The sequence below is a fragment of the Trachypithecus francoisi genome, unplaced genomic scaffold (assembly GCF_009764315.1).
Source record: "Trachypithecus francoisi isolate TF-2019V2 unplaced genomic scaffold, Tfra_2.0 Lachesis_group10, whole genome shotgun sequence".
Classification (NCBI taxonomy): Eukaryota; Metazoa; Chordata; class Mammalia; order Primates; family Cercopithecidae; genus Trachypithecus; species Trachypithecus francoisi.
The window spans coordinates 34,759,166-34,783,968 of record NW_022681455.1 but is presented as its reverse complement, the minus strand read 5'-3'; the positions used below and the strand labels follow the sequence as shown (position 1 = coordinate 34,783,968).

The 24,803-nt window shown below is 43.5% G+C and overlaps 1 protein-coding gene across 4 annotated transcripts in view; it reads right to left on the bottom strand.

Annotated features, from left to right (window-relative positions):
• The window catches only part of UHRF1BP1 (UHRF1 binding protein 1), a 79,692-nt gene that overhangs the window by 29,582 nt on the left and 25,307 nt on the right, over nt 1-24,803 (bottom strand). For 3 of the 4 annotated variants that reach the window (XM_033216860.1, XM_033216859.1, XM_033216858.1), the window contains exons 2-8: nt 18,204-18,366; nt 18,064-18,102; nt 16,624-16,715; nt 7,215-7,404; nt 6,764-6,904; nt 6,162-6,332; nt 5,282-5,474 (exon numbers count right to left, since the gene is read on the bottom strand). In XM_033216860.1, coding sequence (XP_033072751.1) covers nt 5,282-5,474; nt 6,162-6,332; nt 6,764-6,904; nt 7,215-7,404; nt 16,624-16,715; nt 18,064-18,102; nt 18,204-18,366 — 989 coding nt within the window. Of the gene's footprint in view, nt 1-5,281; nt 5,475-6,161; nt 6,333-6,763; nt 6,905-7,214; nt 7,405-16,623; nt 16,716-18,063; nt 18,103-18,203; nt 18,367-21,422; nt 21,532-24,803 lie in introns of those variants that run through there. The other variant, XM_033216861.1, reaches the window with a different exon arrangement.

Sequence of the window (24,803 nt, the reverse complement as noted above, 5' to 3'; positions counted from 1 at the left end):
GCTGCTCACGGAATGCCCCAGAAAACCCAGTGAGATAAATTAACTACTAAGGAATAAAATTTTGTCAGTCAGGTTAAACTTTATTTTTTACTTTTTAATTTTTTTAAAAAATAGAACTCCTGGGCTCAAGCAATCTTCCCATCTCAGCCTCCCAAAGTGCTGGGATTACAGGTGTGAGCCACCATGCCTGGATGGGTTAAGCTTTAGAGGGCCACAGATGATTGTTCTGTCTAAGATCCCCACTGCACCCCTGAAACCAATTTTTAATTTCCAGAATAGGCAAATATCAAAAATAGATTAGTGGTTGCTTAGGAATTCGAAATGGGGCGTGACAGCAAATGGATACAGGGTTTCTTTTAGGAGAAACAAAATGTTCTAAAATTAGATCATTGAGATGGTTATACAACCCTATGAATATATCAAAAAACACTGAGTTATATATTGTAAATGGATGAACGGTATGGTAAGAGACTGTATCTCAATACAGCTTCAAAGAAAAGAGCCAATTTTCACCTGTTTGGGGTGATATCATCTCAGCTGAAAATGCATAACCTAGGCTACTGGAGGAAGAAGGTTCCACAACCATGCTTCCTCTGCTGGAGTTGCTTAGAGCTAAGAGAACAATAAACTACATGGAATGAGCATATTATAGTATGGTGTAGAATTGGAATCAAATATAATTAACAATTATCGACATATCTAATTGTAAACACATAATCATATATGAGACATAAATGGTAAATAGTGTATATAAATGACTATAATTCTCTAGTGAACTAGTGGGAAGAGGATAGCCTGCCCTTAAAAAAGAGAGATAAGGAAAGTTTTTGGCTAACAGGCTTTACCCTAAGAGAAAACAGTTAAAAAGCAGGTGGTGCTCTCTTCCCTATCAACCACCAATCTTCTCTCAGAGGCCTGAAATGTGAGCTCCAGTTTGATTTTTTTCTTTTTTTTATTTTCTGGGGGAAGCCTTACTTCTATCTTTGCCATCCAGTTTGATTTTAAAAGACAGTGCTGTCCCACCTCAAGACAGTGCTGACCCCAATGACCCATCCAGTTTCCGATCATTTCACCTCTAATACCAAGGGATAGGCGAGCATGTTAGTCAGCAGCTCCAACATCCAGGCTATCATACCCCTTAATTTTAAAAAAGCAGCAGGTGTAGCCTTCAAGTAGTCTCTAGAGCAGCACTGTCCAAAGAGCTTTCTGTGATGATGGAGGTGTTCTATGGCTTATAGACTATACTGAGCAACTGAAATGTGGCTAGAGCAAATAAAGAACTAATTTTAATTTTAATTAACATGAAAATGAACTTTTCATTGTAATTTTCATTTTAATGTAAATAGCTGCATGTGGCAATTTAATACCATATTGGACAGATAATTCTAAAGTAATGATATCTAATAGAAATATAGACTGGGGCTGGGTGCACTGGCTCATGCCTGTAATCCCAACATTTTGGGAGACTGAAGTGGGTGGATCACTTGAGGTCAGGAGTTCAAGATCAGCCTGGCCAACACAGTGAAACTCCACCTCTACTAAAAATACAAAAAAATTAGCCGGGCATGATGGCAGGCGCCTACAGTCCCAGCTACTTGGGAGGCTGAGGCAGGAAAATGGTGTGAACCCGGAAGGCAGAACTTGCAGTGAGCCGAGATTGCGCCACTGCACTCCGGCCCGAGCAACAGAGCAAAACTCTGTCTCAAAAAATAAAAATAAAAAGTGAAATTAATGGTAATAATATTTATTTATTTATTTCTAATTTTTATTTTTGGAGACAGAGTCTCGCTCTTGTCCCCCAGGCTGAAGCACAATGGTGCAATCTTGGCTCACTGCAACCTCCGCCTCTTGGGTTCAAGCAATTCTCCTACCTAAGCCTCCCGTGTAGGTGGGATTACAGGTGCCTGCCACCATGCCCAGCTAATTTTTGGTTTTTTGTTTGTTTTGTAAGTAGAGACGGGGTTTCACCATGTTAGCCAGGCTGGTCTCGAACTCCTGACCTCAGGCGATCCACCGCCCTTGGCCTCCCAAAGTGCTGGGATTACAGGTGTGAGCTACCAAGCCTGGTCAATAATATGTATTTAAACCAATATACCCAAATGTTATTTCAACATGGAATCAACATGAAAATAATTATTGAGGTGGTTTACACTCTTTTTTGGTACCATATTGTAAAGTACATGGATGTGCTTTGGTCAAGGAATACGCCTAGGCAGATGTCCAGGCCTGCATGACTCAGCAAGTTTAGAGCACCGTATAACTCCACCTGTTATCACAGCCATGTAGCCATAACATAGGAAGGCCATCCCTTGGCCCTGTACCACTATTGTCTGTAAAAGGCATAACTGCCCTGCTGATGCTAAGCTCTTGGGGCTCAGTTTGGCACAGCACAGCATGGCACGGCTCTTGTGCAGGCGCTGGCGCCCAGAGAGAGTGAAGCTACTGACCCCTGTAAGGGAGCAGGTGCTGGCGCCCAGAGAGAGTGAAGCTACTGACCCCTGTAAGGGAGACTGGCTGTCTGGCAGACAGGCAGGGGAGAGCCAGGAACTGGGTTGTGCCCAGAGGGAGAGAGTTAAGCTGCTGACCCTGAAGGCAAGGGAGAGCCACCCACGCAGCTCTCTGTATGGGAGCACCCGGAACAAGCAGCCGGGACAGTGTGAGAGAGCTGTTGGTGAGAGAGCTGTTGGTGAGAGAGCTAGCTGCTAAATAAAAGTACATTTCACCTCCCTCCCCCCCGACCCACACTGCCCCCGCAACCAAGTGTTCTTTCAGCTATCTGCCCATCCACCCACTCCCCTTAACCTCAGCATGGGCTGGAACCTAACCCTGGGCATGACATTTGGCATAGTCATGGACCTCACACATATCTTTGAAATCCAATGTTTATTTTACCTTTGCAGAACATCTCAATTTGAGTCAGCCACATTTCAAGTGCCCAGTAGTCACATGTGGTTAGTGGCTACTGTACTGGACAGAACAACTCCAGAAAGTCTTGAAGCCCTTTCTATATTACCTAGTTATCCCTTCCCCTTTCTCCCCGAATCCCAGACAGAGTTACAAGAACTCTCCCTGATCTCTGCCCCTATACCACACCTGGGTATGGTAGGCTGCGAATTATTCCCATATTTTAAAATGTCTCATCTAAAACTTCCTTAAATTCCACCAAAAAGATCGATATAGTTTAATAAATGAATGGTAAAGCTACAGTCATTCACATCTTTGTATGGATTACAGAACTCTGGCACTTGAAGAGAACAGTACTAAACATCCCTCATCAAGTGACAGGGTGAAACTCTCAATCGTGTACTCTTAATTAGGACTTCTGAAATGATTAAAAACAAAATCTAAACAATCAAACCAAAAAACACCCAAAGCCTTTAGGTAACACTTGGAAGAAAAAACTAAACAAAATAATACCTGTTTTAGTAACAAACTTCCAAAATGAGTGAGTGGCAAATTATTTTCTGTGGTGGTAAAAACAATCTTTGCACTGTCATTGCTCCTTTCTTTCCTTTCAGAATGAGAGTAGAGGAGGGTTGAAATAACTTTAAGACCAAGGAATAGTCAAGCAGGAGAGGCAGTGCTGTTTGGTGCCCCAGAAGAAATGAATAGGCAGGTCACCCAAGGAAACTGAGTCAAGATTTTTTTTGAACCAGGATTTCACTGTGTCACCCAGGCTGGAGTATAGTGGCACAAATCATGGCTCACTGCAACCTCGAGCTCCTGGGCTCAAGCAATTCTCCCACCTTAGCCTCCTGAGTAACTAGAACTATAGGGACATACCACCATACCTGGCTACTTTTTTAAAAGATAGAGTCTCACTATATTGCCCAGGCTGGTCTCAAACTCCTGGGCTTAAAGGATCCTCCCACCTCAGCCTCCCAAAATGTTATGACTACAGGTGTGAGCCACTGCAGCTGATCTATGGCTAATTTTTAAATTTTTTGTAGAGAAGGGTTTTGCCACGTTGCCCAGGCTGGTCTCAAACTCCTAAACTCAAGCAATCCTCTCACCTCAGCCTCCCAAAGTATTGGGATTACAGGCATGAGCCACTGTGCCAGCCAGTGAATCCAGATCTTATTATAAGGTAAACAAAGCCTTCAGAAAAGATAAGCCAACAAGAGAAATATCTATTTAATACCACATGTAAGCATCAAAAACCAAGAGCTGATGGCAAAGGAGAGCTTAAAGGGAACACAGAGATAGTTTTGAAGAAACAAGCAGCAGTGTAATAAAACTTAATATTAGCCTATAATCAAGGTCCTCCAAATTCAGCATATTGGCTCATTTGAGCCTGACAACAACTTTTTTTTTTTTTTTTTGAGACGGAGTCTCGCTTTGTCACCCAGGCTGGAGTGCAGTGGCCAGATCTCAGCCCACTGCAAGCTCCGCCTCCCGGGTTTATGTAATTCTCCTGCCTCAGCCTCCCAAGTAGCTGGGACTACAGGCGCCTGCCACCATGCCCGGCTAGTTTTTTGTATTTTTTTAGTAGAGACGGGGTTTCACCGTGTTAGCCAGGATGGTCTCGATCTTCTGACCTCGTGATCCACCTGTCTCAGCCTCCCAAAGTGCTGGGATTACAGGCTTGAGCCACCGCACCCGGCCGACAACATCTTTTGAGGTAAATGAGTGAGACATGATTTAACTCAATTTCACGAATGTGGAAACTCAAACAGGTTAAGCAGAAGATTAAGTGATTTCCCCAGGGCTCATAAAGGAAAGCAATGAGTCAATTAGTTTTTTTCATTCTGAATAAATGTAAACACATACATAATGCTAGTTGTTCTAAGTATGTCGAGATTACAACATAACCTTGCTTGGGAAGAGAACATTTACACACGATAAATATTTAAACTGATACCAAATCTAAAAATTCTGAGGTTTCCTATAGTTGAATTTACTTACCTAAAATCTCACCCCAGTCGTTTTCAACCTCTGATAAGCATTAGGATTGCCTAAGGAACTTTGGTGAGTGGGAAAAAAGTTTATACTGCTTGAACTCTACCACGGAAGACTCTAATTTAGAGGTGTTTGGGGAGAGGCCCAACATCTGTATTTTATTAAGTATGACATGTGGTTCTACTGCACCCTAAAGGCTGAACAGCCCTCAAACAAACAGGGCTACCACAGGAAGGCTGAGGCCCAAGGAATGCCTGTGATTAAGGGAAACCAACCAAAGTACTCCACAGTGTCTTTTGAAAAGAGCCTTCATCCCCAGGCTCTGCCCAAAACTAGACAGTGACGTGGACCACCCAGCCCAGGCTCAGGCCTCATGGGGTACCTGGCTCTCGGGACTGGCTATCATCACAAATGTGCAGGTCCAGGCGGGAGATGAGCAGATGGTAGGAGGACTCTTTCACATCAAATTTCTCAAAGTACTGGCTGAGGCGGCTGCTGCTGCTGTTGCTGTTGCCCTGGCTGCCACCAAATGCCTGGGCCCAGGACTGCTGGGCACTGGGAGCTGGTGGAGTGATCTACATGTGACAGAGAGAGAAACAGGAAGTCCAGACCCTGAAAAGATCCTTTGTAGGCTTTCTTTAAGCTTTGGTCCAGCCTGAGGAAAACCACAGTTTAGCAAGATGTTCCTTCCCTCTCATAACCGTTGGCCTAGTAGCTCACTTAGGTCTGTTTCAATATATCACCCAAACTCCCAAAGCCTAATTATAATTAGTCTAATAACCGTTGGAATACAGTTCATAGTTCTGAATTGCCCTCCCGGCTCTCGCCCACCAGGTCTTAGTGGACTGATGCTAAAACATTTCCTCTAGGATGTCTTCCCTAAATGCTCTCTTTCAGCCTGTGTAGTGAGATGCCTCTTCTTTGTGCTCTCATGGCATATTGTTTATTCTATTACAGCATATCACACCATATTGTAATAACTCATTTATGGTCCATCTTTCAAGACAGTGAGACCCCCAAGGACAGGAACAAGAGGTGTATTCCATTTTTCTTCTCCAGTGGCCAGCACTGTATACTTAATACACTGGAGGTACCCAGTGAACAGAATAAATAAAAAATCAGAGGTGCAGGCAAAGCCTATGAATACCCAGAAGTAAACAACAAATTTCCCAAATAAAGTCTAGATTCCACCTACATTAGCATGAGTTAGGTCTGGCCTACTGAGTCCCTAGCACACCAAGGGTGTCTGTTTCATCTCTAACCTGTACAGGTTCAGGGGCCAGGGTCTTTCTTTGCTGGGCTGACTTCTCCATGGCTTCACTCAGTGACTCTGCATACCTCATCATAGCCTTGAGCTGTGAGTCAGTTAGCACCCAGAGCAGGTCATCCAACAGGAACATCAGCTTGGAGGATATCACATTGCAATCTTTGGTCTGAGGAAGCCACAGACAACATGGGGTTTGTTACCTTGTTCATTCCAGCTTTCAAAGTGTTGCCCAATCAGTTTCAGAAGCGGCTTTTCAATCTCCAATATGTGAAAGTATCAAGCACTTTGGAGAGACAATTTCTTACAAAACTACTAAAGTTTCCTTAATTTAAAAAAAAGCAGCAATAGTCAACTGCCAGGTGCCTATGTCAGTGTCCCTACATATGGGTAAAAATTGCAGTTTCCAAAACTAAGAAAACAGGAAGGTAGAAACATTCTATTACTAGAGGATGTTGGGCAACACTGAATTATAGGCCTTTCCCCTTCAACTGCCATTCCAGGGGCCAGTAACATTCCAAACAATAAGGGAATACCAAATCCAGGCTGTCTCATAGTATAAAAGATGGAAGTTTTCATGAAGCCAGAGAAGACACTTACTCTTCTTTTGAGGGCTATTTGGATCCTGCCTTGGTTTGTAATAAGCCTCAATGGAGTGGTGACTGGGTCCTGATCACCATTGTCTGTAGCATCTGCCTCAATTCGGAGTGTTTGCCAAGTTATTTCCTTAAATGTTAAAACCTGGGAGGAGAGAAAGTAAAATCCTTAATCCTGTGAATGAAATTAACCAAGCAGCAAGAAGTCCAAGGAAAAAAGACTGGCAAAGCAGAGACTCCCAGCACTCTCAGTTGGGATCCCACCAAGAAAAAGCAGTGAATTGGGGATCCATAATTAAGGAAAGGATGTAGCAGTAACACTGGACAGAAAGGCCTCTGGGCTCCCAGGAATGGGGAACATTTGAGGAAATCCACAAAGTGGGAATAATATCCTTTAATTAGTCCGACTTTGAATCTTTCTCCATTCTCTCCCCTCACAATGACGGGGCTGTCACCTCTCCTCGGCGGGGGTCAGTGATGCGGGTAAGGCGAAGGTCACTCTGCTGCCAGTTGGGGTTGACACTATAGCCCTGGAGCTGCCACAATTCAAAAGAGGCGTGGAAGGCCTTGGAGTGAATCTTGATGGTGATAGAATTGACGATGATAAACATCCCTTCCACCACCTTTTCGGCAAAGCCATATTCACTACAACAAATGAGGTAGACCAACAATCAGAATCATGGGAGACTTTCTGCACAGTCTTTACGCGGGATGTTTAAATTATTTTATAATGATAATACAGTAGTCTTTTTTTATTTTTCTGAGACAAGGTCTCGCTCTGTTACCCAAGCTGGAGTACAGTGGCATGAGCACAGTTCACTGCAGCCTTGAACTCCTGACCTCAAGTGATCCTCTCATCTCAGCCTCTGAAATAGCTGGGATCACAGGTATGAGCCACTGTGCTTGGCTGCAGTACCTTTTTTTTTTTTATGAGATGGAGTCTCACTCTGTCGCCAGGTTAGAGTGCAGTGGCATGATCTCGACTCACTGCAATCTTCGCCTCCCAGGTTCAAGGTATTCTCCTGCCTCAGCCTCCCGAGTAGCTGGGAGCCACGTGCCACCACGTCCACCTAATTTTTGTATTTTTAGTAAAGACGGGGTTTCACCATGTTGGCCAGGATGGTCTCGATCTCTTGGCCTGGTGATCTGCCCGCCTCGGCCTCCCAAAGTGCTGGGATTACAGGCGTGAGCCACCGCACCTGGACAGTACTTTCTTTAATTATAATTTTTTTTTTAAAGAATGGAATAAAAGAGAAAGAGTTGACCTTGAAACAATCTCCCTCCTATTAGAAAGAATAAATTGATAAATCTTTTTATAGACCACAAACTATCTAATATTTAGATAATGTCTGTGAGGGGAAGTATAACTACAGAAAAGAGACACAGGGTTTCTATAAAATCTTCAAAGACACGACAGCAAGACCTGGTCTCAAAAAAAAAAAAAAAAAATCTTCAAAGATAGAGCATACTCTGCAAAGGTAGTGGAAAGAAAAGCAGTACAGCCAGGTGAATAAGAGGTTCAAAATCAGTCCCACCTTGACCCTGTCAAATACAGTCATCCCTTGGTTTGTGAAAGTACTGGTTCCAGGACCCCCCAATACCACCTACCAAAATCTGCTCAAATCCCACAGTCACCCCTGAGGGATCCGCATATATGAAAAGTCGACTATCCATGTGGGTGGCACCCTGCAATATTTTTTTTTTTTTTTTTTGAGGCGGAGTCTCGCTCTGTCGCCCAGGCTGGAGTGCAGTGGCCGGATCTCAGCTCACTGCAAGCTCCGCCTCCCGGGTTTACGCCATTCTCCTGCCTCAGCCTCCCGAGTAGCTGGGACTACAGGCGCCCGCCACCTCGCCCGGCTAGTTTTTGTATTTTTAGTAGAGACGGGGTTTCACAGTGTTCGCCAGGATGGTCTCGATCTCCTGACCTCGTGATCCGCCCGTCTCGGCCTCCCAAAGTGCTGGGATTACAGGCTTACCCTGCAATATTTTTGATCTGCATTTGGTTGAAAAAAATCTGCATATGCATGGACCCCTGCAGCTCAAACTTGTGCTATTCAAGGATCAATTGTGCTTCCCAAAGAATATAGCTATACTTCCACAGTGAGAGGATAGAAATGGCAAAAGGAGAGGAAGGAAGGACATAAAGTCCCTCTAGATGTGAAGAAAACAGCAATTCTTGACATGTAGGTGAAATCGCTGCTCATTACAAGAGATAAAAGGAGGTCTGAAAATTCAAACTGAAAAAATATATATACATTTGGAATTTATGTCACCAAGAACTAGTATCCCTAATGTATAAGGAACTTCAAAAAACAGAGAGAAAAAAGAGCAAGAGCCTGACAGAAGTGGACAGGTCACAGAAGAAATAAATGCAAATAGATATTAAACATAAAGAGGCTGTGCACAGTGACTCACACCTGTAATCCCAGCACTTTAGGAGGCCAAGGTGGAGGATCATTTGAGCACAAGAGTTTGTGACCGGCCTGGGCAACAAAGGGAGATGCCCTCTCTACAAAAAACTCTCTACAAAAAAATTTAAAAATTATCCAGGTGTGGTGGTACATGCCCGTAGTCCCAGCTACTTGAGAGGCTGAGATAAGAGGATCGCTTGAGCCTGGGAGACTGAGGCTGCAGTGAGCCAAGATTGCGCCACTGCACTCCAGCCAGGGTGACAGAGTGAGACTCTGTCTCAGAAAAACAAAAAAAAAAAAAAGAAAAAGGAGAAAAGAAAAAAACGCCAGGCACAGTGGCTCATGCCTGTAATCCTAACACTTTGGGAGGCTAAAGCAGGCACATCACTTGAGCCTAGGAGTTTGAGCTCAGCCCAGCAATATAGTGAGACCTGGTCACTACAAAAAATAGAAAAAATTAGCCAGGTACGGTGGTACATGCCTTTGGTCCCAGCAACTTGGGAGGCTGAGGTGGAAGGATCACCTGAGCCTGAAGAGGTCTAGGCTGCAATGAGCTGTGATCGTGACAATGCACTCTAACCCGAGTGACAGAGTGAGATCCTGTCTCGAAAGAAGGAAAGAGAGAGAGAGAGAGAGAGAGAGGAGAGAAAGAAAGAGAAGAAAAGAAAGAAAGAGAAGGAAGGAAGGAAAGAAAGGCAGGCCGGCCGGCCGGGCACAGGGGCTCACGCCTGTAATACCAGCACTTTGGGAGGCAGAGGTGGGCAGATCACAAGGTCAAGAGATCAAGACCATCCTGGCCAACATGGTGAAACCCCGTCTCTACTAAAAATACAAAATTTAGCTACATGTGGTGGTGCACACCTGTAGTCCCAGGTACTCAGGAGTCTGAGGCAGGAGAACTGCCTGAACCCGGGAGGCGGAGGTTGCAGTGAGCCGAGATCACGCCACTGCACTCCAGCCTGGTGACAGAGCAAGGCTCCATCTCAAAAAAAAAAAAGAAAGAAAGAAAATGATCCTCAACCTCACTCATAAATCAAAACTATGCTGAAAGTCACTAGATTTACGACAAAGGTGACAGTGCAGTGTGAAAAAGATAGTTTTTTCAATAAATGGTGCATGGTCAGTTTGCAGCTATCCATAAAGAGAAAAATTAATATTGATGCCTACCTTCACCAAATAACAACAACAAAAAATCAGTTCCAAGACAGACTAGAGATTTAAATGTGAAAAGCCAAACAATAAAGCTTTTAGAAGAAAATATAGGAGACTCTCTTCCTGCCTTAGGATAGAAAGATTCCTTAAACAAGATACAAAAAGTGCTAACCATAAAGTGAAAAAAAAAGATATACAAATGGCGTAAAACCCAGGAGGCGGAGCTTGCAGTGAGCTGAGATCCAGCCACTGCACTCCAGCCCGGGCGACAGAGCGAGACTCCGTCTCAAAAAAAAAAAAAAAAAAGATATACAAAAGATATACTGATATACTGGACTACATCAGAATAATTTCTGTTTATAATTTTAAAAAATGAAGAGTGGGCCAGGCACAGTGATTCGTGCCTGTAATCCCAGCACTTGGGAGGCCGAGGCAGGTGGATCACCTGAGGTCAGGAGTTTGAGACCAGCCTGGCCAACATAGTGAAACCCCATCTCTACTAAAAATACAAAAATTAGCTGGACATGGTGGCAGGCACCTGTAATCCCAGCTACTCAGGAGGCTAAGGCAGGAGAATCACTTGAACCCAGGAGGTGGAGGTTGCAGTGAGTTGAGATTGCGCCATTGCACTCTAGCCTGAGTGACAAGAGCAAAACTCCGTCTCAAAAAATAATAATAATTTAAAAAATGAAGAGTGGGCCAGGCACAGTGATTCGTGCCTGTAATCCCAGCACTTTGGGAGGCCGAGGCAGGTGGATCACCTGAGGTCAGGAGTTTGAGACCAGCCTGGCCAACATAGTGAAACCCCATCTCTACTAAAAATACAAAAATTAGCTGGACATGGTGGCAGGCACCTGTAATCCCAGCTACTCAGGAGGCTAAGGCAGGAGAATCACTTGAACCCAGGAGGTGGAGGTTGCAGTGAGTTGAGATTGCGCCATTGCACTCTAGCCTGAGTGACAAGAGCAAAACTCCGTCTCAAAAAATAATAATAATTTAAAAAAAATTTTTTAAAAAATAACAGTGATGAGTATCTTAGTATTCCGTACTGAATAGAAGATATCTACAATACATGTATCTAACCAAGTACTTGTTTTCAGAATATACAAAGAACTTCTACAAATTAAGAAAAATACAACCCAAAGATAAATGAGCAAAACACTTACACAAGTGCTTTATGAAAAACAATACATCCAAAATTCCAATAAACCAATCATTGGAAAAATATAAATTAAACCATAATGTGATACAACTACACACCCACCAGGATGATTAAAATGAAAAGATAGACAATACCAGATGTGGAGCAACTAAAACTTTTATGCAGTGCTAGAGGGAAAACTGGTGCAATCACTACGAATAACTATCTAGCAATATTTACAAAAACAGAACCCATAACCCAGCAATTTTACTGCTAGGTACATAAAATAGAAACATGTACATATGTTCACAAGATATACATACAAGAAGGTTCACAGCAGCACTATTCTCTTTTATTATATATTTTTAACTTATATGCAGGAAAACTCATTCTTTGTGGCATATGGCTTTGTGGGTTTTGTTTCGTTTTTTTCCCTGAGACAGTCTTGCTCTGTCGCCCAGGCTGGGGTGCAGTGATGTGATCTTGGCTGACTACAACCTCTGCCTCCCAGGTTCAAGCAATTCTCCTGCCTCAGACTCTGGAGTAGCTGAGATTACAGGTGCGTGCCACCACGCCCAGCTAATATTTGTATTTTGTTTTAGTAGAGACGGGGTTTCACCATGTTGGCCAGGCTGATCTCGAACTCCTGACCTCGTGATCTGCCCACCTCAGCCTACCAAAGTGCTGGGATTACAGGCGCGAGCTACTGCACCCGGCTGGCTCTGTAGTCTCAAACTCCTGACCTCGTGATCTGCCCACCTCAGCCTCCCAAAGTGCTGGGATTACAGGCGTGAGCTACTGCACCCGGCCGGCTCTGTGGGTTTTGACAAATACATGGAGTCATGATTGACCACCAAACTCATCAGAGAGAAGAGTTCTACAAGCCTGTAATCCCGGCATTTTGGGAGGCTGAGGCAAGTGGATCACCTGAGACCAGGATGAGACCAGCCTGGCTAACATGGCAAAACCCTGTCTCTGCTAAAAATACAAAAATTAGCCAGGAGAGGCCAGGCATGGTGGCTCACGCCTGTAATCCCAGCACTTCAGGAGGCCGAGGCAGGCAGATCACGAGGTCAGGAGTTCAAGACCAGCCTGGCCAACACAGTGAAACACAGTCTCTACTAAAAATACAAAACAAAACAAAACAAAAAACTAGCGAGGCGTGGTGGCAGGCACCTATAATTCCAGCTACTTGGGAGGCTGAGGCAGAAGAATCACGTGAACCTGGGAGGCGGAGGTTGCAGTGAGGTGAGATCGTACCACTGCCCTCCAGCCTGGGTGACATAGCGAGACTGTCTCGAAAAATAGAAAAAGTAGCTGGGTGTGGTGGTGGTGGCACACACCTGTACTCCCAACTACTCTGAAGGCCGAGGTGTGAGAATCGCTTGAACCTGGGAGGCAGAGGTTGCAGTGAGCTGAGATCGCACCACTGTACTCCAACTTTGGCAACAGAACAAGACTCTGTCTCAGGAAACAAAAAAAAGAACCAGAAACTAGAAACGTCTACAATAGAACGGATTGTGGCATATGCAGGTAATGGAATGGTATACAGTAATGAGGAAGAATGAACTACAAATATATGTAACAAAATGGATGTCTCTCACAAACATAATGTTAAGCTAAAGTAGTAAGACACAAATGACTATACATTTACATAAAACAGCCATGCTGTAGCATATGACAGTACTTTATTCCTTTTTAAGGTTACAACATGCCTGAACCTTGAAAACATTATGCTAAGTGAAAGAAGTCAACCACAAAAGACCACATAGTTATGATTTCATTTACATAAATGTTCAGAATAGACACAGACAGTAGATGAGTGGTTGCTTAGGGCTAAGGCAGGGAGGAATGAGGAGTGACTGCTAATATGTATGGGGTTTCTCTAGGGTGATGAAAATGTTCTAAAATTGATTGTGGTCATGGTTGTACATCCCAGTGAATACAGTAAAAACCACTGAATTGTACACTTCATACAGATGAATGTTATGGTATGTGAATATATTTCAATAAAGTGTTTTCTAAATTATGTTGATTATGTTGGCTTCTTTGGCTTTCTTTTTTTTTTTTTGAGACAGAGTTTCGCTCTTGTTGCCCAGGCTGGAGAGCAACGGTGCAATCTCAGCTCACTGCAACCTCTGCCTCACAGGTTCAAGCGATTCTCCTGCCTCAGCCTCCCAAGTAGCTGGTACTACAGGCACGTGCTACCACTCCTGACCTCAAATGATCCACCTGGTTTGGCCTTGAATCCTCAAACATTTTATTCTATCTAAAAGCAGAAAGATTACTGGGGTCTTGTCAAAAGGACACAGGAGCTCACTTGGAAATGCTCTAACTGGCCAAAGATGGGGAGATATGAACATCAAGAAGAATAATGACTGTAAAGGTACGACATACAAAAAAATACATATAAAGAGTAAATGTAAGATGTAAGGCCAGGTGCAGTAGCTCACATCTGTAATCATCCTAACACTTGGAGAGGCCAAGGTGGAAAGAATGCAAAATGTAAAAAGAATATAAAATGGTAAGCCACTCTGGAAAAGTTTGACAGTTTCTGAAAAAGTTAAATCCTCCCCTAAATACCATAACTAGGTATTTACCCAAGAGAAAGAAAAGCACACATGACCACACAAAAACTTGTATACAAATGTTTACGGCAGCATTATTCATAATAGCCAAAAAATGGAAATAAAATGACCATCAACTAGTGAATGGATAAACCAACTGTGGTATACCCATACACTAAAATGTTACTCAGTGCTATGGTCTGAATGCTTATGTTTCCCCAGAATTCATCATATGTTGAAACCTAATAGCCCAATGTGACAGTTTTAGAGATGAGGCCTCTGGAAGGTGTTTAGCTCATGCAGGAAAAGTCCTCATTAATGGGATTAATGCCTTTAGAAAAGAGGTCAGAGACTAGGCTCAGTGGCTCACATCTGTGATCCCCACACTTTGGGAGGCCGAGGCAGGTGGATCACCTGAAGTCAGGAATTTGAGACCAGACTGACTAACATGGTGAAACCCCATCTCTACTAAATACAAAAAATTAGCTGGGCATGGTGGCACATGCCTGTAATCCCAGCTACTTGGGAGGCTGAGGCAGGAGAATCGCTTGAACCAGGGAGGTGGAGGTTGCAATGAACGGAGATCGTGCCATTTCACTCCAGCCTGGGCGACAAGAGTGAAACTCCATCTCAAAAACGAGAAAAAAAGAAAAGAGGCCAGAGAGAGACCTTTCACCCCCTTGGAAGTATTCTTACCAAGAAAACAAAAGCAAACAAAATGAATCAGGGCAAGCCTTTAAATCTACCAGATTAAATGAGAAACATTTTCAATGACACCTTGATGATACAATCAGCCAGAATACAAAACAAGAGAAATTCTTTAGAAAAGATTATCTAATTCCAACAAAGAATAAGTGGTATATTTAAAAATGTGTGTGTGGTGGGATATAATTAAATAACTTTAAAAGGCCTATCACCCAAATATAAAGTATGGACTTCTTTTGATCCATATTGTTCTGTAAAAAATATATATATTTAGGCCAGTCACAGTGGCTCACACCTGTAATTCCAGCACTTTAGGAGGCTGAGGCAGGTGGATCACCTGAGGTCAGGAGTTCAAGACCAGCCTGGCCAACATGGCAAAACCCCATCTCTATTGAAAATACAAAAATCAGCCAGGTGTGGTGTCAGGCACCTGTAATTCCAGCTACTCAGGAGGCCAAGGCACAAGAATCACTTGAACCCAGGAGGTGGAGGTTGCAGGGAGCCAAGATCGTGCCACTGCACTCCAGCCTGGGTGACAGAGCGAGACCTTGTCACAAAACCAAAAAAAGAAAAAAATATATGTATACATATATATATATTTTAGAGATAATTCAGGAAAATTGATTACGAAATAGGTATTAGATGATATTAAGGAATTCTTGTGGGGTTTTTTGTTTGTTTTTGAGATGGAGTTTTACTCTTGTTGCTCAAGCTGGAGTGCAATGGCACGATCTCAGCTCACTGCAACCTCTACCTCCCGGGTTCAAGCAATTCTCTTGCCTCACCCTCCTGAGTGGCTGGGATTACAGGCACCTGCCACCACACCCGGCTGTTTTTTTTTTATTTTTAGTAGAAACGGAGTTTTTATTTTTAGTAGAAATGAGGTTTCACCATGTTAGCCAGGCTGGTCTCGAATTCCCGACCTCAGGTGATATGCCCACCTCAGCCTCCCAAAGTGCTGGGATTACAGGCGTGAGCCACCACACCTGGCCTGTTAATTCTTTTTAATGTGATAGCAATATATTTTTTTTCCAGTCCTTGTCTGTTAAAGACATGATATGAAAGTATTTGCAGGTGGGTTCACAACCAGCCTGGGCAACATGGTGAAACCGTCTCTACCAAAACTACAAAAAATTGGCCAGGTATGGTGGGGCATGCCTGTGGCCCCAGCTACTTAAGAGACTCAGGTGGGGAACCACTTGACCCTGGGAGGCAGAGGATGCAGTGAGCCAAGATCACACCACTGCACTCCAGGCTGGTTGACAAGGTGAGATCCCATCTCAAAAAAAAAAAAAAGTATTTGCAAGTGGAATCATATGGTTTCTGAGATTTGCTTTCAAGTACTATAGTGTCCACATGCACATACATACACATACACAAACTGGCAAGAAAAAGAAAAAAGAATGACAACGTTGGGCATGGTGGTTCACATCCATAATCCCAGGGCTTTGGGGAGGCTGAGGTGGGAGGATCGCTTAAGGCCAGGAGTTCAAGACCAGCCTGGGCAACATAGTGAGACCCCATTGCTATGAAAAACTAGCCAGGCATGGTGATGTGTGCCTGTGGTCCCAGCTACTTGCGAGGCTGAGGTAGGAGGACTGATTGAGCCCAGGAGGTCAAGGCTACAGTAAGCTGTGATCACACCAGTGCACTCCAGCCTGGGTGACAGAGCAAGACTCTATCTCGGGAAAAAAAAGAAAAAACAGAAGAATGACAAAGTGTTGATAATTGTTGAAATCAAATCTTGGGTATATGGGGGTTCTTATACCATTTTCTCTACTTTAGTGTAAGTTTGAAAATTTCCATAATAAAAAGTTTTTATTTTTTAACTAAAAGGGGATCTAGAGCAATTGATATGTTGGAAATAACAGGGTTCAAAGCAACTAACCTCTGTCCTGAAGCAAGGGCAATGGGAGACTGTCCATTGGGGGGCCGAGGATCCTCACATGTCTTCATCTCCACCTCTACCTTATCCAGACACTGAAATAAAAGTCAAGGAGAGCTAAGCATTTACACAAATACACACATAGCACAATGACAGCACAGACTGTGTCATTCATCTCTGTGCTCCAGAGCCTAGTCAAGTGCCATACCCACAGTGGGCAGACAATCAATATTTACTGAATGAATGAATGAATGAATGAACGAACGAACAAACGAACAAACTAAAATGCAAGGAGAGTCCTCATTTTCCCCCTTCCATTTGCATTAGCAGCAGAACCTCATGACAAGTATGGGATGAGCTCAGAGCAAAAAGATAAAACACAAATCCAAGTTGCAGGAATATTGTTCCTGGGGATTCCAGTTTTCGGGATAAAGACACACATTGTCCAGCCTCTGAAGGACCCTCAACTGATCATCGTTCAACTGTCAATCCAAACTAAACTTTTTTTTCTTCTTTTTTTTTTTTTCAAGACAGAGTCTTACTCTTATTGCCCAGGCTGGAGGGTGATCTCAGCTCACTGCAACCTCCACCTCCCGGGTTCAAGCAATTCTCCTGCCCCAGCCTCCCGAGTAGCTGGGATTACAGGCACCCACCACCACTACACCCGGCTAATTTTTTGTATTTTTAGTAGAGATGGGGTTTCACCACATTGGTCAGGTTGGTCTTGAACTCCTGACCTCAGGTGATCTACCCACCTCTGCCTCCCAAAGTGCTGGCATTACAGGCATGAGCCACCACACCCAGCCCAAACCAAACTTCTAATTTTTCCTCTGTCAAGATTTCAAGGAGTGCCAGGCACAGTGGCTCACGCCCATAACCCCAGCACTTTGGAAGGCTGAGGTGGGTGGATCACCTGAGGTTAGAAGTTCGAGACCAGCCTAGCCAACAAGGCAAAACCCCGTCTCTATTAAAAATACAAAATTAGCTGGGCATAGTGGTGCATGCCTGTAATCCTAGCTACCTAGGAGGCTGAGGCAGGAGAACTGCTTGAACCCAGAAGGCAGAGGTTGCAATGAGCCAAGACCATATCATTGCACTATAGCTTTAGTGATAAGAGCAAAACTCCATCTCAAAAAAAAAAAAAATTTCAAGGGAAAATAGGAAAGTCTAAGGTTAGAGCCTAGGCAGCCATAATTGTTACACTAAAACCGAGAAAACAACTGAGAAGTCCTGGGTCTTGTGTCCCAGTGCTAATCCTACACCACACAGCAGTTCCAGAATAAGCCCAGACAATAGTCACACTGTCTCAGAGAGAAGCTCACAGGGACATAAGGAGACACCCACCATTCCTAAAAGGGTTAGCCTATCATTTTCTCCCTCATCTTCTAAAAGCCTACCCTGGCCATCCCCATTTGATTACTTGCAATCAAGAAAGGTCATTACCAAGCAAATTGGGTGTGTCTTCAACTTTGTCCACTGGATCTGAAAGAGGAAAGCAAAGTCTCAGGGCTGTGGTAGCTGACCCTCCAGAAGGCAGGCCTGCTGGCCGAAGAGAATATCAGCATTCTGACCCTCATTCTCACCCGGATAGAGGCCCTGTTGCAGTAGACCCGAGTGATGGCTAACCAGGTGGGCAGCTCCAGTACATTCTGTAGAACCTCTTCATCCAGCTCCAGGTTGGTCAGCTGACCCTCCCCTTTCAGGGTGCTCAAGTTGATTTTGTCTGGGGAAAGATTCTTAGTGAACCTGAAAAGAGTAATGATAAGAAGCTATTATTTCCATGGGAATCTGCTAACTGGGTATTACAGCCAAAACACTTCTAAATCTAAAGAAAAAATTAAAGAACATTTGTTAAGGCTAGTCAAGTGAAGCAGTAGGAGTGAAGGAACACAGAAATCTGTAACTGGTTGTGATCAATTAGTTGTAAACAACACCGTACTCAGACCAGCCAGAACAAATGTACTCGGACCACACTATCTCTACACCATAAAAGATGTTAAGTGAGACCTATGATTCTACTTATGATTGTGTCATCACCCTACTAAAGAACCTACGATGAGGATTCTGGGGCAATAGCTATAGCAATGGCAATGTAGTCTTTCAATATTTCTGAACCCTCACATAAAAACAGACAGAGGGAGCCAGGCACAGTGGCTCACGCCTATAATCCCAGCACTTTGGGAGGCCGACGCGGGCGGATCACCTGAGGTCAGGAGTCGAGACCAGCCTAACCAACATAGAGAAACCCCGTCTCTACTAAAAATACTAAATTAGTCAGGCGTGGTGGCGCATGCCTGTAATCCCAACTCCTCCGGAGGCTGAGGCAGGAGAATCGCTTGAACCTGGGAGGCGGAGGTTGCAGTGAGCTGAAATCGTGCCACTGCACTCCAGCCTGGGCAACAAGAGCAAAACTCCGTCTCAAAAAAAAAAAAAAAAAACAGAGGGCCAAGCGTGGTGGCTCACGCCTGTGATCCCAGCACTTTGGGAGGCTGAGGCAGGAGGATCGCTTGAGTCTAGATCAAGATAAGCCTGGGCAACATAGCGAGACCCTATCTCCACAAAAAAACAAACAAAAATTAGGCACGGTGGTGCATGCCTGTAGTCCCAGCTACTCAGGAGGCTGAGGTTGAGGCATGAAAAGCAATGGGGGCTGATTTGACACAGTAACTGACACTGTCCACTGCAAGGGATCCTTAGTGAGACCTCAAGGAGCTGGAGCAGTCTAGTCCTATGAACTCATGAAACTAACCTTCCCAAGCTCCTTCCTCGGAAAGGACTCCCACACAGAAAAGAATTAAAAATGAGCAAGATAGGGATGACAGAAATGAAGAAAAGAGGTGGTCTAGATAAAAGTAAGGGAGGCGAACAGAGACTTATTATCTCAGGAAGCAAGCTGTTGTATTTTTTAGCACTACTTGAAATAACAGAAGGGGGAGCTACATGAAGTTAAGGATGTGAAACAGTACCAGGCTAATTATCGGCTTATTAAAGCAGGGTAAAATGAAATCCCAGACCCCTACACATATCTTTACTGATACGAAAAAAGAACAACCAGTTCTATAGTCTTCCCAAAGAGACTAAATTTGAATGTCATCAAGCCACTGGGTCCGGCTGCTAATTTGAAGGAAATACTGAGGACAGATGAAAACTGCTGAACTACACTGTAAGTGTGCAATCAGCAAAATCTAGACCACAGGAAACTCTATCGGTCAAATGGTCTTGAAATAAAATATTCGCACAGGCCAGTCCTCTCACTATTCCTCACTGCTCCGTCCTCGCTCCTGTGCTCTCACCAGCCACTCCCTTTCCCTCCACACCACTATCTGCCATGCAAGGCTGAACTGGAGACTCCTCCCTGAGGCCTTCTTTCCCTCACTGCTGTAACTCACATTAAACTCTTTTATTCTCCATTCCTGGAATCTGTAAGGCGCGTTTAGTTCATAATCATATGACAGAGTCTTGGGATGTTCTCTAATTCTCAAACGCATACTATAACCACCCCTGCTCAATTAGATTAAGCTCTTCAGGGTAAAGGGCTTAGTCTTGGCCATTCTTCCTAATCCAAATGGTGAGCCAACAGAATGCTGGCCCACATATCTCTTAGCTAACTGCCCTGCTGGCTAACTACTCCCAGTTCCCTTCTCTCATCTTTTTGGCTGGATCAATTTAAGGCCAGTTCCTCATAGCATAACCCTATCTCCTGTAAGACCAACTGTCTAAATTAATCTCACTCCTGTAATTCACTGCTGCTGCCTCTCAGTCACTATTTTCACCCCAATCATGAATTGCATTTTGTCCACCAAACTTAACTATACTTTGTGTTTACACATATTAGATGCTAACAGTTTAGAGTTACATATTTATATATTTACCAACTTTTTTCACTATATGTATCTTTTCCTTTTACTAAACTGTGTTTTAGTGATTTTGCTTTTCCTTGGACCATAAAATCATGATGTGCCAAAGTTTATCTTTGCAATGTTTTTCTAAAGTACTTAAGAAGGTACTATGAAAACAGCTCTTTAACAATTTTTAAATGATAGTAAAAATCATTTTTAGAAGTTTGTGAACATGCAAAACAATACTGTATGATATTAAGGGATACACAGGAATGCACTGGCATGATGACAAATTTAGGAAAGTGCTTACCTGTGGGGTAAGGGGAGGGGTCGACAGGAAGCTTCCACTGTATGGATAACGCTTATTTCTCAAGTTGAGAGGTGACTGTATGGCTTTTCATTATGCTACTCCATACCTTTTGTATGGCAAATATTTTATAACAAATTTTTCTAAGATTTCTATCAATTATCTATTTACGTACTTAGTGTTGGGAATGCTATTCCTCCACTAAGTCTCTTTTTTTCTGAGACAGGATCTCACTCTGTCACCCAGGCTGGAGTGCAGTGGTACCATCATGGTTCACTGCAGCCTCGACCTCCTGGCCTCTGGTTATCCTCCCACCTCAACCTCCCTAGTAGCTGGGACTACAGGCACACATCACTACGCTCGGCTAATTTTTATATTTTTTGTATAGACAGGGTTTCGCCATGTTGCCCAGGCTGGTCTCAAACTCCTGGGTTCAAGCGATCCACTTGCCTATCAATGTGCTGGCATTACAGATGTGAGCCATTGTGCCCAGCCCCATGGGTCTCTCTTAATCCTACACGTCTTGCTGGGCCTGTCAATAATGCATGGTCCTAACCACTTCTTACTCAGGCCTCTTCTCAGGATTGTGTTTGCAGAGAACAGCTTTGAGTAAGGAAATAATCTCTCCCACTAGGACAAAGAACAGGCCTGCTTACCATTTACTATAAAAGCAGTGGATTCCCCAAGTTCAGTGTTCTATTCCTATAACACATATGCAGGCATCCATCTGGACCCATTCATGTCACTCCCATAGGACTCTGGGGGCAAGGAAAATTGACATAAACATTATACTTATTATGCTGCTTGCTGGGCCATGAAAAATAGGCTGTGAGTAATAAAGTCCTTTGTCTCTGATCCAGAAGTCTTGTGTGTTCTGCCAGCATCCATGAAACAGTAGGAGTTAATAATTAGCTTCTAAATATGGTAAAATAAAATCCCAGGCCCTTATACATACTTCTGCTGATTTTAATTCACTTAAAAAAATGTAATCTACATTTACTGAGTATGAACTAACTTTATTCTCTGAACCAAAAAGACAAGTTTTCAATAAATGGTTCCTTTCCTCTAAAAACAACTTGCCACAGAGGGAAGGTGATTATTTCTCTTCCAGAAAGAAATGGCTTTTCAGTCCTTTTCTTAAACAAATGGCTATCTACAAGAAAATAGGACTGGGGTACGAAGGAGAAATAAACTCATCTACATATTTCCTAATAAGACAACAACAAAAGGAAGTAAAGGAAGACAGTGCATGCCCCTAAGAACTCTGAGGAGACAGACCTGAGAGAAGGGAAAGCAGAAAACAGAACTCAACATTATTTGTAATCACTAGGCACAGGCAGGCTTTCAAGTCTCTTTTGTATTTAAATAAAATATTATAATTATTTCCTTCTACTGTCCTAGCAACGCTTCCTCTAATCTTAAGTGGTCCAGTGAAGCCATATCAATCCAGAAACTGGGGCAGGACATACTTCAGAAGTACTACTAGTTTTAGAAAGATAAGAATGTTTTAACAAGCAGAATGAGTTTTAAAGACGACAACTACATGTCTCCTCCTCTCCAACCGCACAGATTCTGATAAGATGTTACCTTTCTACCCCAGCTGAGAATTCTTGTAGAAATGAGCCACTGTCAGGGATGGGAGTAAGGATCCCTCTGAGAGGCAGGAGTAAGGAGAAAAAGCTGAGAACCACTAAGATAAACTGCTCTTTCGTATGATAAAAAGCCATTTTTATTTTATTTTTTGAGACAGTCTCACTCTGTCATCCAAGCTAGAGTGCAGTGGCGTGATCATGGCTCACTGCAGCCTCAGCCTCCTGGGGCTCAAGTGATCCTCCCATCTCAGCCTCCAGAGTAGCTAGAACCACAAGTACATGTCACTATACCCAGCTAATTTTTTTTAATTTTTTGTAGAGATGGGGTCTCCCTTTGTTACCCAGGCTGGTCTGGAACTTCTGGGCTCAAGCAATCCTCCCACCTCAGCCTCCCAAAGTACTGGGATTACAGGTGTGAGCCACTGTGCCCAGACACTTTTTTTTTTTTTTTTTTTTTTGAGACGGAGTCTTGCTCTGCCACCCAGGCTGGAGTGCAGTGGCCGGATCTAAGCTCACTGCAAGCTCCGCCTCCTGGGTTTACGCCATTCTCCTGCCTCAGCCTCCCGAGTAGCTGGGACTACAGGCACCCGCCTCATCGCCCGGCTAGTTTTTTGTATTTTTAAGTAGAGACAGGGTTTCACCGTATTAGCCAGGATGGTCTCGATCTCCTGACCTCGTGATCCGCCCGTCTCGGCCTCCCAAAGTGCTGGGATTACAGGCTTGAGCCACCGCGCCCGGCCATGCCCAGACACTTTTAAAGAAAAGAAAGTGAGATGGACCTTTTCAAACTGATGACTTCTCTGAAAAAAGAGAAACATACTTCAGATAAAATAAAACATAAACACAGTCAAGAATAAGTTATACTGTTAGCTAGCACTGACATTCTCAGAGTGATTACACTAAGTGCTAAGTATCTAATTTCTACGTTGTGTTCTTTGCAAAATCTAACTCTATTTACAGTTCCATATAAATAAATGTATTTTTCAAGTCTTAACAAAAAAAGTGTATCAGATTGTATTACATTTCATCCTAATCTTGCCAGTTTTTAGGGCAATGTGTCTCAAACTATGGTCCTCTGATCACATGGATCTTAATTACTTCAGAATGCTTATTTTAAAATGCAGGCTGGGCACGGTGGCTCACACCTGTAATCCCAGCACTGGGAGGCCGAAGCGGACAGATCACTTGAGGCCAGGAGTTCGAGACCAGCCTGGCCAACATGGTGAAATCCCATCTCTACTAAAAAATCACAAATGAAATTAGCTAGGCCAAGGTGGGGCATGCCGGTAATCCCAGCTACTTGGGAGGCTGAGGCATGAGATTCACTTGAACCCAGGAGGCAGAGGTTGCAGTGAGCCAAGTTTGCACCACTGTACTACAGCCTGGGCAACAAAGCGAGAGTCTGTCTCAAAAGAAACAAACAAATAACAAAATAATAATTGTATGTCTTTTTGCCCCATAGGCTGGACCAGATCAATATCCTTTTGTCAGCTAAAAGAAAATTTCATTTTTAAAACATAATTTGGCCAGGCACGGTGGCTCACACCTATAAACCCAGCACTTTGGGAAACCAAAGCAGGAGGATCACCTGAAGTCAGGAGTTCGAGACCAGCCTGGCCAACATAGAGAAAATCCATCTGTACTAAAAATACAAAAATTAGCCAGGCATGGTGACACATGCCTGTAATCCCAGCTACTAGGGAGGCTGAGGCAGCAGAATCACTTGAACCCAGAAGGCAGAGGTTGCAATGAGCTGAGATTGCACCACCGCACTCCAGCCAGGGCAACAGAGCAAGACTCTGTCTCAAAACAAACAAACGAACAAACAAAAAACAACTTATTTTGTACACCACAAGCGGGAAAAGGCATTATTCTCTGGCCTGGACCAGCAAAACCAAACAACAAATAAAAATGACATTTTACTTTGCACCAGGCACTGAATAAAGGGTCTTTATAACATCTCAATTAATCTTTGCAATATTACACATGAGGTAGGCATTATTATGTCCATTGCTCAGAGGAAGAGCATGAGGCTCAGATATGAAGCAGTTTGCCCCAGATGACAGGGCAAGAAAAGGTAGTATAAACCCAGGTGTGCTCACTGGTTTTTACTTCTATTAACATTTTAATATTATGAAGTTTCTCCAAAACACACTTGGCACAGAATAAATTTATAAGGTATCTCAGACGTGGTTGGAGGACATTCTTTCACTTTTTATAATCTACCATAGACTGCTTAACCTGTGTAAGAGGAATACATCTAAACTTTTTTGGTAAAGTTAATAGTGTAACTCCATCAAAAACCTTTCTGCACTTCACCAACTCAACCAGATTAACAAACTTTTTCTTAAGTATGCCCAGGGCTAATTTACCACCATTCCAGCAGTGACACCCAGTCTCCAGCAACACGCTGACAAGAGACCACAGAGGATACTGTGCCATCAG